At 37.4% G+C, this 18,201-nt stretch overlaps 1 protein-coding gene across 1 annotated transcript in view; it reads left to right on the top strand.

Annotated features, from left to right (window-relative positions):
• The window catches only part of TRDN (triadin), a gene marked incomplete at its 3' end in the record, with an annotated part of 647,190 nt that overhangs the window by 118,462 nt on the left and 510,527 nt on the right, over positions 1-18,201 (top strand). Inside the window, exon 6 of the mRNA XM_082250910.1 lies at positions 11,945-11,971. Coding sequence (XP_082107036.1) covers positions 11,945-11,971 — 27 coding nt within the window. The remainder of the gene's footprint in view (positions 1-11,944; positions 11,972-18,201) is intronic.

The following is an 18,201-nucleotide window of genomic DNA, read 5'->3' as shown; positions in this document are numbered from 1 at the left end:
GACGTAACGGCTGGTCCCACCCAATGCATTTCATCATACGTTTGACGTTGTCAGGGGTGTGGCTACCAGACGTGTACCATGTATACACACATAACAATGAAAAGGGTCGGAAGTGATATCGCCCATCTAAGATGAATTAAGGACGAAAGCGCTAAACTCTGTATGTGTTAAGCCAGCTTAGCAAGAAGAGGGGAAAAACCCAGACATACATTTCCCTCATAAAAAACATCACAAAAAAGATCACAAACTTACACAGTACAAACTAATGTGAACGATTGTGTAAAACTAGTATTCCAATACACCATCAGTTGTGACTGAACCAATGTAGTTAAGAAGGGAGAAAGGAACATCATATATTTGAATGCCATCTAGTGACAAATAAGGAAAAGGAGCTAGATGACATCCAACACATCTAAGGTGAAATGCTTTGCCCACAGGTAATGATCATATAATATGAAAAGAAACAAACAATAAAAATATAATTCCATATTAACCTCAAATGATATATACAAAAAAAAAAATATTATAAAAATAAAAATGTTCTCTCCTAACATTAGAACCCCTCCAATGTGGAATAAATTTGTCAATAGGGACAAAAAGGTGTTATTGGGGTTTCTATGGTGACATTTGTCATAGTGTCTTGATACACTATGGTCAGGAAAACCTTTTTTGATGTTGCCAATAGGTTCACCTAATCTAACCTGTAGGGTTCTAATAGTTCGCCCCACATACTGTTTGCCGCATTTACATTGCAACATATAGACCACATGTTTAGTGGAACTAGTAATAAATGAGTCAATGGTGTATTCTCAAACTGTCTGTTGGGACCTGAAGCGTTCTATCCTCCTACCCTTGAAGGAATTCAATGTGCAGATATTACATCTGTGACACAGAAAATAGCCTTTCAAATCCTGAAAAAGTAGGTTTTATAGGGCGTTCAATCAAATTATGTGTGATTCTGTGCCTCAATGAAAGTACGCCTCTAAATATGACACAAGGTTGATCTGGGAGTACTGGTCTCAAGATCCTATCATTCTTAAAAACAGGCCAATGTTTTTTACGGGGAAGTGCTGAGTTGAAAAGGAAGTAATGAATGCGTTTTTAAAGGACTCGTTATTTTGATCCTTATGTTTATTGGGATTTATTAAGACTGCTCTGTCTACAAAGGCAACCTCTTTAATAATGGAATTAAGAACATTTTCGTCATATCCCTTATCGATAAATTTGGATTTTAATACATGGGCCTGTGCAATAAAATCATTAAGATGAAAGCAGTTGCGTCATAACTGCAAAAATTGGCCTTTTGGGACTGCCTTGAGCCAAGACCTGTGATGGCAACTGTCAGATGGAATAAAATCCATTTCGATCTGTTTTTTTTTAAATGTGTCATAGTGGAGATTTCGCCATCTTGAATGATCAAATTTATATCTAGAAATGCTAACTGTGTAGAACTAGAGGTGGATTCCAGACTAATACCTCTAACATTAGAGTTCAAACCCTGCATGAATGAATCAAGGGAAGTCTGGTCACCATCCCATCCCACCATCCCACCACCATCCCAGGAGGAGGATGTCATCAATGTACCTCTGCCAAAGTATCAACTGAGGCGGGCGGTTGCTGAAAATGACATTCTCCTCCCACCAGACGATAAAAAGTTTTGCCAGACTCGGAGTAAATTTTACTCCCATTGCCACACCCTGATTTTGTAAATAAAAAGATTTATCAAACCAAAAAAAGTTGTGTTTCATTGCAAAATCTAGCAAATCCAAGACAACATTTCTCTGTTCACTGACCAGAGAATTGTCAGCCTCTAAAAAATATTTTACTGCTTCCAAGCCTTGTTTATGGGAGATAGTTGTAAATAAAAAGTCACATCAGCTGTGGCCATGATGAAGCCACCCTTCCATACTATTCCCTGCAGAATATTTAGAACATGGGTGGTGTCTTTCAAATATGATGGCATTTTAGATACCATAGGTTGTAAAAATTTGTCTACATATTTTCCAATCCGAGAGCACAAAGAATCAATGCCACTAATAATATGTATCTCTATCTTCCAAGATATTGTTAATTTCTGCTATGTAATCCTCCTTGTTTAGAACTACAATGCCTCCCCTTTGTCGGTAGGGCGGATGACTATATCTTTCCTATCGCACAATTGTTGTAAAACCTATTTGGAGAGTTCCATTGTTAGGACCCCTGTTAATTTTCATGAGCTCCAAATCTCTAAGTACCAAATATTTAAAGACCTGCACTGAGGGAGATGGTTTAACAGGGGGATTGAAAAGTGAAGCATTCACCAAGGAAGTGTGTGAATAGTTATTACCACCATTGCAGCAGTATGAACAGGATTAGAAATAAGATATCTCTTATATTCAATTTTCTGATGTATTTTTGTATGTCCATGGAGATTTGTAATGAAGGCTCGTCATTACAAATACTAAGGAGAAAAACATAAGTACAGAGCATGCCAACATATCTGCTCAAATTGGAGCATTAGAGGGATGGTTAGGGCAACCCCACCACCTATATAGTTCCAATGTATATAACATTTAATTAAGCTAATTGAGCTAATTTATCCTTTTTTGGCTTTATTTTGTTACTAGGCCCAGAATTCCTTGACAAATGAAGACACAGGATCATACAATATAGCTATTTTATTGGGATATAGCCCTGATAGACACATTTTTTTTTGTTGTTTAATAAAGGTAATAAGGAACTAATAGGCAATACATTTAATTGTGTAAAATGTAATGTGAATCTTCACTTGGGCTCCTCTTTTAAAAATACATAACTTAGACATTGTAAATGTGAAAAACTACTTCAAAATTATTCTTAAACTCTTTAGAAAATACTTTAGGTGCAATACATGTGTTTTGTTAAGTTTATGATGCATGATACAGTTTCTGACTGAACTGATAGAAAATGGAAATACCAATAATGTTTGCCACCTAACTAAGAAGATAAATAATTAAATGGTATTGTGATATTGGCTAATACTACAGTGCATTTAACAAATGTCTTGTTTGATCATAAATCAAATAATACAATTAATATCAATGATGGCATTTGCCAAGTGATCTCTTATCATGAATGCTGTTTGTTACTTAAAAGAGATTACAAAGAATAGCAGCTGAGTGATAAATGATGGCTAATGAAGATTATATGTTAAGCATGCAAGATGCTGACAATTCACTAATGAAGGATTTCAATCTTCCGGTAATACGTGAGAAATTAATCATTGTCATTGGGAACTACCAGCAATGCTTTTAAATTGTTATATTTATTACACAATGCACTACCTACATACATATTTTCAAATGCCCTTGAGTATTTAATTTTACTCAACAAAGTTTTTTATGGATCCCTAATAGAAGGGTTTGCGTTTTATTAAAGCAGAGCATGTGTAGTGTGGCATCATGTATGGCGTTTCAGAAATAAATTGATGTCACCTGCACTCTGAAACTTTGTGTTAAACATTGTTGTACTGTGTTTTATTAAATATATTAATTTATTAAAAGCTGTTAATTTTGCAATGGAAGTTGCACTTTGCATGGGAAGTATGCCCAGAGCTTAGTGAATGAGGTGAAGCTCTGCTGACTTCCATTATCCATGTGTGCAAGCAAATATGCTGCTTTTTTAGTTTCCCTTGCACATGACTGGGTATTCCTTGTAAAATTAGCTTTCAATACATTCACCAAATTCTGAGAAAACACCTCTTGCAAAGTGAACAGCCTATTTGTTTTAGTAAAGCAACCCCAATGAGTAGATAGCAAAATTATGAATATGTATTTCTAGGTTTATACTTGCCTCTTCCTTCAGATCTATAGGTATTATACATGCTTAGGTAAGAGTGGACCTACCTTTGATTGGTTAGCTCCAAGAAGAACACATCAACCTTTAGTGACTGTGCCTGTTTATGTGCTGAAGGATATTGTTGCCTTCATGACAAGGGTTTTATGTGGACGAAAAGTGCTGTTTATGTCTGTTGTGACTGAGTGAAAGCTTTATCTGAATGATAGCACCTAGCACCTTTGACCCTAACTTTTATGATAGCTTCTTCCACTGTATGAAATATTTTAGGTAATGTACCCTCATATTTTGTGTATGCAGACATTACATCATTCTTTAAATGTGTAGTTCCCTCTAAAATAAACTTGAATGAGAGAGAAGTGGAACACAATTTAACAATGACCAAAATGGGAAACTCTCCTTTAATTTAGGGACCTTAAATGTTACAGTGAGGAAACAAGTCCACAACTCTATATAATGGAATATTACAATATTGTACATTTACATCCTTGATAAAATCCTAGATATACAAAAAATCACAATTAAAGTGCATAGATGAGACTCATACCATATGAATTATATCACAATGTGTAACTTCAGACCTAGCTCATTTTTACAACACCCTACTTGAAGTTTTTCACAGCCTCAAAATTGAGTTCTTTAATGTGTTGTCCATAAGGTGGCCCATAAGTAATCTTTAACTTGTGCTTGTCCCACTTGGATATAAAGAGGTCCCATATACATTATTAAAAGCAAGAAACATTCACATAACTCAGCACTCTGAGGCTACCTGGCCTGTGGAGAGCCCCTAGACAGGTACCAACGGTTTATACCATGTCACTGGACAGTTCCTTGAACCAAAAAAAATCTCCTCAATGCCATTCAATTCAATAGGTGAACAAAATAAAGTAGTTCCCAAAAAATATAATGCTCTCATAAAGGACAAAAGTCCAATATATGTCAATCCATCTGTAAAGCCAAAACAGCAATGTAACAATGACATACTGTATATTGGACTTCGACCTTTTATGGGAGAATTTTTTGAGCCTTAATACATTTTTCTCATCTATTGAATTAAATGACATCGTGGACACCTGTTTTGTTCTAAGAGCTGTCCAGTGGTAACAATAATGGCATAGGCTGTTGGCAACTATCTGGGAGTTCCTCCCTGCAGGTGGCATCACACTGCCAGGCAATGTGAATTTTTTTTGCATTTTATATATGTAGCACCCTCCAAGGTAGGTGCTAGGAAAAAGCATATAGGTTGCCCTGTCTGCATATCGGGGGGGGGGGGGGGCTGATCATTTAGTTTGGCTGTCACATGTTTCCAGGTGTGACCTGTTGAGCCTGGGGAATCTCCCCACTGTTTCCGATGAGGGATATTATTGGACAGTGGAGAAAACCTAGCCAATAACACACCAGGGCTTATGGCTATCTCAGTGGGCAGAATTTGCCCCAATGCACCCTGGGATGAGTGATAAGTCTGAGGGGAGCATGTGACAGGGCATCTTTGGCGGGAAGCAGAGTCCCAGGAGGAGGGTGATGGCTGTCTCTCCTCCTGTCATCGCTAGTGAACGTGTCCTGGGCAGTCTGCCTAGAGGACGAAGGTAGAGCTGGGCTGCAGAGAGGGATCCAGAGTGCTGTGGACCGAGTGGAGCTGCTGGGCAGAAGTTTTGGGCAAAAACAGTGTCATGAGTACTTGAAACCACCCAGGGGTCTGCCTAGGAGAGGGGACCACTCCAGAAGATCCAAGGGATCCGGGAGTCAGCTAACCAGTAGAGGAGGCTTAGGAAAGGGGGTGCCAGTGCCTAAGCCCTGAAGATAAGGAAAGGGGGCACCGATGTGGGCCCTGCAGTGTTCAGCAGTTCAGTAGAGTATACATGTAGCTACCTCAGTAAGGAGTGCTTAAGGGAGCTTAAAGAGGACTTCTTCATTAAGGAAAGCAGTCAAAAGTCAGTTCAGCGTTAACAGGCAGCAGGCCAGCATTAACCAGCATTAATCGGCATTGACCGGCATCCAGACAGCGTCAAGTCAGCGCCAAACAGCATTTTTCAATTGTCCCTAGCAATTTGTGCATAGTTGAGCCAAAGGAGTATCCCACTCATTCCCTTCTCCCATCCAAGTTCTCAATAAATATAAAAACCCAAAGATACTGGACTGGTCATTGTCTCAGTGCTCACACTTCCAGAACATGCTTAAATGTGCTGTTGTTGCTATCGGTAACGCAGGTGGGCCCATATCCAGCAAAACAGCTGGGAATTGTGCTACATATAGTACCTTTTTATAACCAATAGGGACAGCACAGTTTGCAGTTTATTTTATTAAATTTACATTATTTCAACATCTCAATCCCGAAGAAGCATTTTTTGAGGCCACAAAATGCCAAATAAATATCAATATAGGGACAAGGTTATCACATATTTATGGGACAAGGGGTCCCTACTGGCAAATACCCCCCCCCCCCCCATGTTGGTGGCATGTGGCCTGGTAAGGTTCAGGCAAGGTAAACACATTCACCTTCATTTGCTGGCCACCCAGGCTGCATTCTTGGATAAAGATCTGTTATGGATTTTGGGGGACCGCTCCTTCTTTTTTTTTTTACAGTATCCCTAATGTTTTTTTTTTCTTTTACATTCACCTGTTACTCTGGAATCCCTGGATAACAAATGAATGAACCAGGCTGGGATCTTCCAGCTCCCTATCAATGAGATGGAAGCTGTCACATTTACTAGTGGTGATGATACCATTGCTGAATGTTTTGCTTCATACTGCACCTGGCGGTTCGTTCGGTCAAACAAACTGTACAGAGTGCAGTATTTTCTTTCATTATTTCCTTTGCTGGTCAATACTTCTATATTGGTTAACTATCATGGTCAAATGTTCTTATAGCTATTTGCTTTTGAGAAGGAACAGTCTTCTGAAACATTTATCTAACAGTTTTCCTTAGAAAGTCCTCACTATTGTAACAATTTTATGCCTTCCATCTGTATCTACTAGTTACACTGTATGTGAGTTTACCAATTTTAGTTTCAAGAAGATCTGTTCAATTGAACAATCAACAAATTTGCTCTATAAGAATCCAACAGGGGTATCTTTTATAAATATTACACATATTATTCTCTATTCAAAAAGCTCTAACACACAAAATAAGGATCTTTATTTTCAGCTATGTGATTGGAGTTTTTCAAAACACTGGATTGAAAATAGCTGTCACTTTTTTGATTCTAATCCTGGAATGCTGGCTTTGTGAATTCAGCTTAGCTTCATATAAAACGAAAGTTCAAACTAGTAAAATTATTATGTGGTTTCCTAATAAAATACTGAAAACACAGAGGCTATGCTTAAATAAAATCCATTTAATAGACTGCAAAGTGGGCCTATATCAGAAATCAGTCAGCAAAAAAAGTAAAAAAAAAAAAAAGACAGCAATAAGTAATCAGATGGACAACACGCATTGCATTAAAAACATCACTATTCTTTTAAAAGTTCTTCAATTCCTGCCACATGATATATTTCTCATTATAGGTCAAAAGGTCTACTGATTTGGTTGTTTTGCAGAACACTGACATCAGCAAATTCTTCAAGTAGAACTATCTGGGAGGAAAATCTAGTGCCAGTGGTTCCTTTTGAAGACTTTGCTGATGTTGCTGCCCCACAATGCACTGCATTAGCAGACCGTATATTTTACAGTGATGAATAGATCACACAATATTAAGCAGAGTGCTTTAAGATTTTTTTATTACAGGACTAAAGTAACATCTATAAGTAAAACATGTTTCTTCAGTGTGTTCCTTCTGTCTGACTGCTTAATAATTACTTATACGTACAACACTTATATAACAATAGATTAACTGAAAAATAACACTGGTCTACAAATGTTGGACCTCTGAGATAAAATGTGCATATTCTTATATATTTTGGTTTACTGAATTAGAAAACGTGATAAAAGGTGCTGGTTGGCTTAAGTTTTCAAGATATTTCACAATAAAGATGTATACACAGGTGGATATTTTTTATATTTGCCTACAAGGGAGGGAGGTGTCTGATGATCATGATGCCTTGTAACTTCTCGACAAAGTATGGTAGAACAATGAAAATGGTACCACATGGAAGTGTATACATTTATCTTCACTTTGAGACTAAAGATTATTATCTAACTGTAATTTATTGTTCTTTTATTGCAAGGTACATTTGTCTTGGTCAGACCTAGGCATCATACAGTTACATCTGTTGGCTTGTGAAAGTTTCATTGCCTAACATTTCCAAGGAACAGTTGTGTGATATTTTCCCTCAGAAGCCAAGATGTCTCAAAACTGTGTAAACAAGGCAAAAAACTTCTGCTACATTTGTGGCGAGGTTACATTTGCATCTCTAAAGTGCAATATGACAGCAGTGGTAAAAAAGACATACCACCTATATTTTGGATGCAGAATAGGGGATGACAACAAGAGTTGGGCCCCTCAATATAGTTGCATTACATGTACAACTTATCTGCCTCAATGGCTAAACAAGAAGAAAAAGTCCATCCCCCTTGCAGTCCTAATGATGTGGAGGGAGCATGGAAATGTTACATGAAAAACTAATAAATGAATGTAACGTTATTTTATTGATACATAAATAATGATTGGTGTGGCACCATTCTCATTGCTATATCACATTTTACAGAAAAGTTCTGGGGCATAATTGCACACCCCCCTCGCAATTTTGACCTGAAGCTGTATCTTGGAAACTGGAGCCAATTATTACTCAAGACCTAATTTTCCTTTATAAGGGACCCAATTCTGATCAAATTTAGCTACTTTCATTTTTGAGGCTTTCTCCTTGTAGACCAGTGTAATATTCCTGTTTAGAAGGTAAACAAAAACAGCATCTTCTTTTGGAGATTCCAACAGTAAGGTCTCCTGGGTTCCTGGTCTGATTCTTGTTAACTTTGCAGTCTCTCCTATTCTTCTGCAACAGGGTCTTTTCTCTCCTTCTTGCATTCTTCTTTAAATGAATTAAACAAAACAGGCAGGAAAAATACATGCACATGTTCTCAATAGTCCCTTGTGGCTCATGCTTACTTGCATTAAAAAAAGCACTTTTAATTGCCTATATACCTACCAAGCATGTTTAAGCTGTTCAGAGTAAAACCTGGGTCAGCCAAAGCAAAGGGCAGGGAATAACACAGATAATGCCAATGAAATGCCATGTGAACATTTTCTGGCCTTTTTACGAGTTGTTTCTGGGCATCTATTTAGCATTCTCATGCATCAGCATGATCAGCACAGGCACAGCTAGGAGCCCCAAAAAACATGGTAGCAGATATTTTTATTGACTCCAAGCAATGCTGATTCAGTAGTAGGTGTTCAAGTGTACACACATATGGGGCTTTTCCACTGCATGGAACCGAACTGGTCGGCTTGCTTTTGTGCTTTTCCACTGCTGGTACCGCATGGTATGGTGTAGGAATGGCTCGGTACGGTACGGCGGCGCTTTTCCACTACATGGAACCGAACGGTACGGCTCTCTAAAACAGTACCACGTCGATTGTGGTTCCAAGAGGTACCATACCGGTACCATATCCCACAATCCTTTGCATGCAGTCACTACTAGCCACTGATTGGTCAGAGAATCGTTGTTATCCCACCCACTTACTTTAGTACTACTTTAGTGGAAAAGCAAACCATACCAAACCGTACCGAACCGTTCCAACACCGTACCATGTGGTACCATGCAGTGGAAAACCAAACAGGGCCAAGCAGGGCCAAGCAGGGCCAAGTAGAGCCAAGCCGGTACTTGCAGTGGAAAAGTGCCAATAGATACTTATATTTTAAATATTGACACAACTGCATTTTGAGCATTGCTGAAGCTCTAAAAATGCTGTAAAATGAAGTCTGTATATATGAACCATTAGAAACATTTGTTATATTTCATTGCATTCAGATTTTGAAGAGCTTATATGGAGGGTTTTGGTGAGATAGAGGGAATCAAGGGAGGGGAGATAGAGGGGATCAAGGGAATTTGCGAGGGAAGTTTCCTTAAGCTTGGTGAATGAGGTAGACATTCACTTTTCAGTTAAGGGAACATGCCCTTGTAAAGTACAAATTCCCTTGCAAACTAAACAGCCTATTTACCACTAGTAAATCAACCACAAAGCCTCTTACAACCTATTTGGAGTGATTATTTACTGAAATTAAGTGAAAATGGAATTGATTTACTAAAACTGGAGAGTGCAAAATCTGGTGCATCTGTGCATAGTAGCCAATCAACTTTAGCTTGTTCAATTAAAAAAGAAAAACTGGAAGCTGATTGATATCTATACATCACTGCACCAGAATTTGCACTCTCCAGTTTTAGTAAATAAAATCCCCATGTTTGGTAGAATGCTGTGAGTAAAACAGGGATATAAATGTTTTTTTTTAACTATTAAGGGGCAAATATCCATTTTACAAGGTATTAAAGGAATGCACAATTTGACTGCAGAAAGATTTCAATGACTTTATTAACCACTTGTGGACCAGAAGGTTTTCCAGGCCATTTTTTGCGATACGGCACTGCGTTACTTTAAAAGACAATTGCGCCGTCATGCAATGCTGTACGTCATGCAATGATGTCCTTTTTTACCACAAATAGAGTTTTCATTTAGTGATATTTGATTACCTCTACAATTTTTATTTTTTGCGCTATAAACAAAAAAAGAACGACAATTCCGTAAAAAAAAAAAATATATATTTTTTTTACTTTCTACTATATAACATCCAATTGTAATTCCCAATGAAAAAAAATTAAAAATCAAGTTTTTTCATAATTTTAGGCCAATTTGTATTATGCTACATATTTTTGGTAAAGAAAAAATCCCAATAAGTATATATTAATTGGTTTGCGCAAAAGTTATCGCGTCTACAAACTAGGGGAAAGACTTAAGTCATTTTTATTTATTTATTTATTTTTTACTAGTAATGGCGGTGATCAGTGATTTTTAGTGGGACTGACACATTATAGCGGACAGATGGGACACCTAACTGACATTTTTGACACTTTTGGGGGGATCAGTGACATTACTACATTAATCAGTGCTAAAAATATGCACTGTTACTGTACTAATGACAATGGCAGGGAAGGGGTTAACATCAGGGCTGATAAAAGGGTTAAATGTGTCCATAGGGGGTGCTTTCTAACTGTGGGGGGATTGGCTTGCTGCATGAACACAGAGACTTGTATTCCTAAATAAGAGGAACACAGGATTCCTGTGTTCACTACTGACAGAACAGTGGTCTGCCATGTTTACAATGGCAGACCGCTGTTCTGTCTCCATAGGGGGCGATCGCAGATGCCCGGCGGACATCATGGCCCCCCCAAATCCACTGATTGGCTCCCCCTGTAGCCAATCGGAATGCGCGCACCCCCACTAGCAATCACGCTAGTGCTATCTTGTTTCGCGGGACAGAGCCGACCTCCCGCCGTAAAACTACGACGGCTGGTCAGCAAGTGGTTAAAGAATTTCTAACCAACAGTATTACAGACTCAGTATTATGTGTTCCCAGACTACCTGATTACTTGTGACTATAATTTACATATTAAGCTCTTTGAATTTAATTAAATAATAAATAAAGAAAGAAAGAAAAAGATCATTACATGGAAATCGTGTTTTTTTGCATGCATTTCCATCCAAAATGTTTCAGTTTAGATAAAATGTGCATTAAAATACAGTGTAAAATGATGCTTAATTAATCAGCTAGCTTATTCTTAGAATAAAGTAGTTGGCTGTTGGCTGCAAATTTTAATGTTAGGACCTGACTCTTTTACCTAATAAATCATTTGTAATTCAGACGTATGCCAAGCAATTTAAATGAATATCACAGAAATGATTTTCTAAATATATTTTTACAGTAGGGGGCTAGATATTACCTTCCAGTCTCTAATATTAGCAGCTTTAAGTAATAATTGAATTCTATTCTAAATTACAGAATGCATTTTAGTTGACTGACTTAACTACTTAACTACTGAATGCAAACTTTCCTAAACTTCCATATCAACTATATACTAGTCATGTTCCAAGCAAACAATGTAATCAGATCAAAATGCAACCATACAAAATGTTGTGCATGTTTAGAACAATTCTTTACACATTTGTACTTGTGTTCATTATTTTTTCTTATATTTATTTCAGGTGTGATACAGCCAATACATAGAACAGGTAAGGTCATATAAGGGTACAATGTAAACAGTATGATTTTTAGCAGTTCCAATTGCCACCTATGTATGTTCTTGATTAGTGCTATGAGGGACTGGGACCCATAATACCCTCCACAATTTATTTTTGGGTAATATTGTTGTCTGTACTCATTGCTATATCCTAAACACTTAAAGCTTCTCTGGCATGAGAAAAATTACCATGTAATTTCCCACTTTAGGAATGTTAGTTCCTGGCTTTCATCCTTATGCTTTAGCTTCAATGATTTTAGTCTCTGATGTGGAATAAATATAGGAATAAAACAGTCTAAAACTCATTTACAGCATGCTTTTTCCATTTCTGTGCCAGGCAATGAAGCTTTTCAAAAAAGGGGAGGCAATGTCAAACCTGACAAACACACCACTATAGTCAGACACTTCAGGTCACAACATCATTCAGATACCCAAACACTCAGAATTCAGGTCATAGAAAATGTAGATCCTCCCATCATAGGAGGAGATCATTTCTTCTATGTAAGAGAGAAGTCTGCGTGTTTCTTTCTTTTATGAATATGACAAATTTTAATTCATAGTCCCCTTTTATAAGTAGATTTTAATTTTTGACTTTTGATCTGCTTCCGTTTCTTGCATTTTTCTTTTCTTTGCCACCATCTATGGTGCCTCCTTAAACAAGGATAATAATTGTTATATAACTTTACTGTAAATATTAAAAATATATACTTAAAAAAATGATGAAGTGTATATGATAAACAGTGTTACATATAAGCATGAAGCGGATACAGTGCTACATATAAACATGAATCGGATGAACATCAATATCAAAAAATTAATTCATGTGCAATTGTGCAATACGTATGTGCAAATGACGCAATAAATAAATGTATAAATTGTATATAAGACTAATAAAGTGCTATGGTGTGACACTAATAGTCAAAAAAATTATGACTCAAAGTGACAAAGTGTGAATCAATCAAAAGTGATTATCGCTCTTTAATCCTCCTCCATCAATCCCCAGGTGCAAGATAATGCACCTGGGGCGTAAAAACCCAAGAGCAGAATATAGAATATTTGACACAGTCCTGACCTCAGTATCTGAGGAAAGGGATTTAGGAGTAATTATTTCAGAAGACTTAAAGGTGGGAAGACAATGTAATAGAGCAGCACAAAATGCCAGCAGAATGCTTGGATGTATAGGGAGAGGTATAAGCAGTAGAAAGAGAGAAGTGCTTATGCCGCTGTACAGAACACTGGTGAGACCTCACTTGGAGTATTGTGCGCAGTACTGGAGGCCATATCTCCAGAAGGATATAGATACTCTAGAGAGAGTTCAGAGAAAAGCTACTAAACTAGTACATGGATTGCAGGAAAAAACTTACCAGGAAAGGTTAAACGACCTTAACATGTATAGCTTGGAAGAAAGAAGAGACAGAGGGGATATGATAGAAACTTTTAAATACATAAAGGGAATCAACTCGGTAAAGGAGGAGAGCATATTTAAAAGAAGAAAAACTACCACAAGAGGACACAGTTTTAAATTAGAGGGGCAAAGGTTTAAAAGTAATATGAGGAAGTATTACTTTACTGAGAGAGTAGTGGATGCATGGAATAACCTTCCTGCAGAAGTGGTAGCTGCAAATACAGTGAAGGAGTTTAAGCATGCATGGGATAGGCATAAGGCTATCCTTCATATAAGATAGGGCCAGGGACTATTCATAGGATTCAGATATATTGGGCAGACTAGATGGGCCAAATGGTTCTTATCTGCCGACACATTCTATGTTTCTATGTTTCTATGTTTTTTTTTCGTGCGCAAGCTAACGGTGACGGGGGCGGTTACATTTTTTTTTTCCTATTTATTTTATTTTTTTTTTTAACTTTATTACAGGTTTTTAAAAAAAAAAAATCTGATCACTTTTATTGCTGTCACAAGCAATGTAAACATCCCTTGTGACACCAATATGCAGTGACAGGTACACTTTATGGAGGGTTCAAGGGCTTTTACATACAGCCGTTTTTTAAATCTGCTGCCTTTTGCAGCAGAGTAACCTGGAAGTGACGTCATGGACGCCGCCTCCGGGTTACATCATCGGAGACCCGATCAAAGCCGTTTCTGGCTTTAATCGGGACTCCATCCAGCCGGCCGGCTGGGTGCTCGGGGCTCCCGGTGAGACGGGAGCCCCGAGCAAAGTCGCGGAATGCGGAGGGAGGGGGGACGTCCCCTTCTGCTCACCCGGATAATGATCGAGCGGCTTCCGAGCCACATCGGTCGTTACTGACAGAAAGCCGACCATCGGCTGTTAACCACGGTACCGGGGTGGGGCCTCTAGCTAGAGGCATCATCCCGGTATACCCCCGCAAAGTCTGCCGACGTAGATCTACGTCAGTTTGTGGTAAGTGGTTAAAGCTATTTAGGTGTGCCTCCACCATATGATATGAGATGGCCGCTTACTAGAGGGAGTGAACTCTAGATTAAAAGACGCATTGTGGTAGGCTATCCTTTAAGCAGAAGTTATCAACCCTCCTTTGCAGCAAAACAACCGCTTAACCAAAACTTTGGGTAAGGCGTCCATATTGAGTGTGGGCATTGGATTGGCCAGCCATATTTAGTTTTACACTATGGGAGTTTCTTTGATTCATCTTGCATGCATGATCTGCCAGTGAACCATATACTATTTCCTATTTGAGTGTTCCCATTGACACTAAAGGAAAGCTATTGAGGTCTCCCATTTTGCTGTAAAGGAAAGAGGATTGATGACTTCTGCCTAAAGGATATCCTACCATACTGTATGTATGACTCTTATAATGTAGAGTCCACTACCTCGCAAGTGGCCATCTCATATAATATGGTGGAGGCGCACTTGGGCGATTCACCTTTTTGTATGATATTCACTATTAAGGTGTATATTTCATATACATTGAACAGTGAATTCCTCACATTTTCCTTGGAGTGACCCACTATCTTCATGATTGGACTACATCAGTTTTCATTGGACTGTATTATTTTGGGACTTTTTTGGTTATTTTAGTGCGGCAATTTTTTGTTTGTTTATGCTGTCTACAAACTTATTCATCATTATTGTTTTTGCCAGTGGCTTTTTAATTTGGATTTATCTGCGCAATAACTTAAAGCTTTTGTAACACCTAAAGCCATATATGTACAGTAAGTGTTCAATGGTTTATCTTCCACAACTTTACATGAACACAAAGCACTAAGCCTCTTTCTTGTCTACAAAATAGTCCAATGACAGAACCTCAGGCTTGGTGCACACAGTCCGAATACCATCCAGTATCAGCCGGTTCAACAGAAACCGCCTGACATTTGGCCCGCGTGTACGTCAGCTTGTCCGACAGAAGCTGGCTGAGTGGCCGGGTTCTGTTGAATGGGCATGCTGGAAAATCCAAAGGCTGCGAGCACTAACCAGTGTGTTCTGGCAGGGGAGCAGCCCCCTTGTCAGAACACAATAGCTCAGCAGGATGATCGTTGTACTAACATTGCATAGTTAGTACAGCGAGCTTCTCTGTTTTTTTTTTCTTTGTTCAGCCCACTGGGTTTGAATGAAAACAAAAACTTAAAGTGTGTACCAGGCTTTAGTGGCCAGTAAACGCTCTGTATTGGACTACTGATTGGGTGCCATTTGCTTCATTATCTTCCAGCCCATTTAAAACAAAAAGTCAAGACTCTCTGTATCAACCTGCAATGTAGGGGCATAGAAACTAATTGGAAAAGTACTTCTTGGTGCTACTCTATTACTATTGTTAGCTTAGGCTTTTTTTTTTTTTTTTTAGCCCATGGAAGGTTTATTTAAAGCCAATTGAATAAGTGTTCAGTGGTTTATCCCTCAAAACTGTCCATGAACACAAAGCAGTTGATTTGAAAAGATTTCCTTATTGATCTTGGTGTTGTTAATTTCTTTAATGTCCAACTATAGTCCTGAAGTAAACTTTATTAATTCACAACAGCAAAACTAAATTTATTGATGTCACTGGATTAATTTGTTTTATTTACTATGAATGTTATATTTTAATAGCCTGTTTCATTTGGGTTGTTTACCACATAACAAATAATTTTCCTTTCTGCAACCTTAAACATTGAAAGAGAATAACAGACACGTTGAGAGCATCCTTTTTGTCTGCATTATTTAACAACAGTTCTGATTAATTCCTCATTATTTTTCTACCATAAACTCCTTATCGTGTTTTTCTTGCTTGGCAACATAAAACTTAACAAGTACACTAACACTCTAACATGAGGTCAAGCGAAAGAAGCATAAGAAAATTAGGCGTATTGTGAATGCCTACAGGATAATGAGGGATCTAATAATAAAATGTATTCTCTAAAAAAAAAATATACAGCCTCTCCATAATGTAATAAACTTTTCACAAACTGCACAGTTGCCAAGGTAACCAAGATTATCCCAGCAGCCTCTACATCATGTCAATTTTTGCTGAATGCTAGCTGGTAATATTAGGATTTATTAACAATGTGTCACATTGATAAGGATAAATTGCATATTTTACTCTGGGCATGTAAGTCTTCTTTAAAATGAGATCCTCTTTATCAACTTAGCAGGATAATATGATGTGATTACCAGAAAATTAAAGTCATTTGTCATAAAGAATGTGGCATATCAAAATACTCAATAGGGAAGAAATTGACTTCGGAGTGCATTTATACAATTGCTATTGTGCATCTATTTGGTATTTGTGTTGGACAGTCATCAGTAGACTAATAAGATATAGGCTTGCTGCAATTTTGGCCACTGAAGAATGACAGTGGTGCCATTGATACAATATACCATCTATCCTTTGATAATAAAATTATTGTCACCAATATTCCAGTTGGTGAGTACATTTATATACAGTATTCAGCAGAAAAGATATGCAACTGAGTGATAACAGTGCATATAACAACAGTTATCCCACCAACAAGATCCAAATATCTAAGTACTCTGTTAAAAAAAAAAAAAAAAAATCTAGAAAATTTCCATTACTTACTTTACTGGCCTTAATCTTTCTTTTCTTTAACAAAGCTATTAAAGATAAATCTGTGATGCATGTCAAGAAATGCAGTTAAAATTGTTTATGCTTTTATATCTCCTTGTTTTAAAACGACCTACTTAACTTTTAAAGGCATATAAACCATTAGAGAACTTTAGGTTTTAACAGACTACTTATTTGTTTAAACTCATTTTACAACCCCAAAACTATGTATAAATTTATTCAGTTGATTTAGATTGTGACATCTCTGCTTTTATGAAAAAAAAAAATATACAGTAAATATTATTTTTTAGTCTTTATTCTTGGAAAAAATGGTTGAAAGAAAAAAAGTTATTCTACCACAGGTAAATCCCCACTTTTCTGAGTCATTAACTCATTTAAATTATTCAAGTGTACCTGTTATTGAACTGAAAGCAAATAAACCAACATCAACTGCTATAGTCAAAAAATGAGCTCACACCAGTTATTTAAATGTTGGTCAGAGCTTGGAAGGTTGAGCACTGCCCTCACACTTGGCCATTAATATTCCCCATTTCATTATGGCTTGATTTACTAAAGACAAATATGCTGTTCACTGTGCAAAGGATTTTTCTCTTAGCATAACTAATGAGGTGATGCTGTGCTGATTTTATCATCCAATCATGTGCAAGCAAAATTTTTTTTTTCTTGCACATGGTTGTGTATTTGCTGCTAAGTGAATTTCAACCACATTCATTATGCTATGGGGAATTTACCCAAAAAAAGAAATATGATGTTTTAAAGTTAATTGACTATTTTACCTTAGTAAATCAACCAAAGTTGTCAAAGAAACATAGAAACGTGACAGCAGAAAAGGACCGAGTGGTCCATGGAATCTGCCCCCTTTTTTTTTTTTGTGGGGGGGGAGTTATTGTTTTTTTTTTTTTTTCTTTTTTTCGTTAACTTTGTTGTCTAACTATAGATCTGTGTTCATCCCAAACATGTTTGAAGCCATTTACTGTTGACTGCCTCACTACCTCTGGTGGTAGTTTATTCCAAGCATCAACTACTCTTTAAGTAAAACATTACTTTCTAGGAATATTTTTGAACTTTCCTCCAGTTAGTTTGAGGTCATGTCCCTGTGTTCTTGATTTTGGTTTAATGTGGAAAAAACTGCTCTCCTGAACCTTATTCACTCCCTTGGTGTATTTAAAGGTTTAAATCATGTCTCCCCTTTCCCTTATTTCCTGTACATATTAGGTTCCTGAAGTCGCTCTT

This window comes from Pelophylax lessonae (genome assembly GCF_965119305.1).
Source record: "Pelophylax lessonae genome assembly, chromosome: 3".
NCBI classification, from domain to species: Eukaryota; Metazoa; Chordata; class Amphibia; order Anura; family Ranidae; genus Pelophylax; species Pelophylax lessonae.
This window is presented reverse-complemented; position numbering and strand designations above follow the sequence as displayed.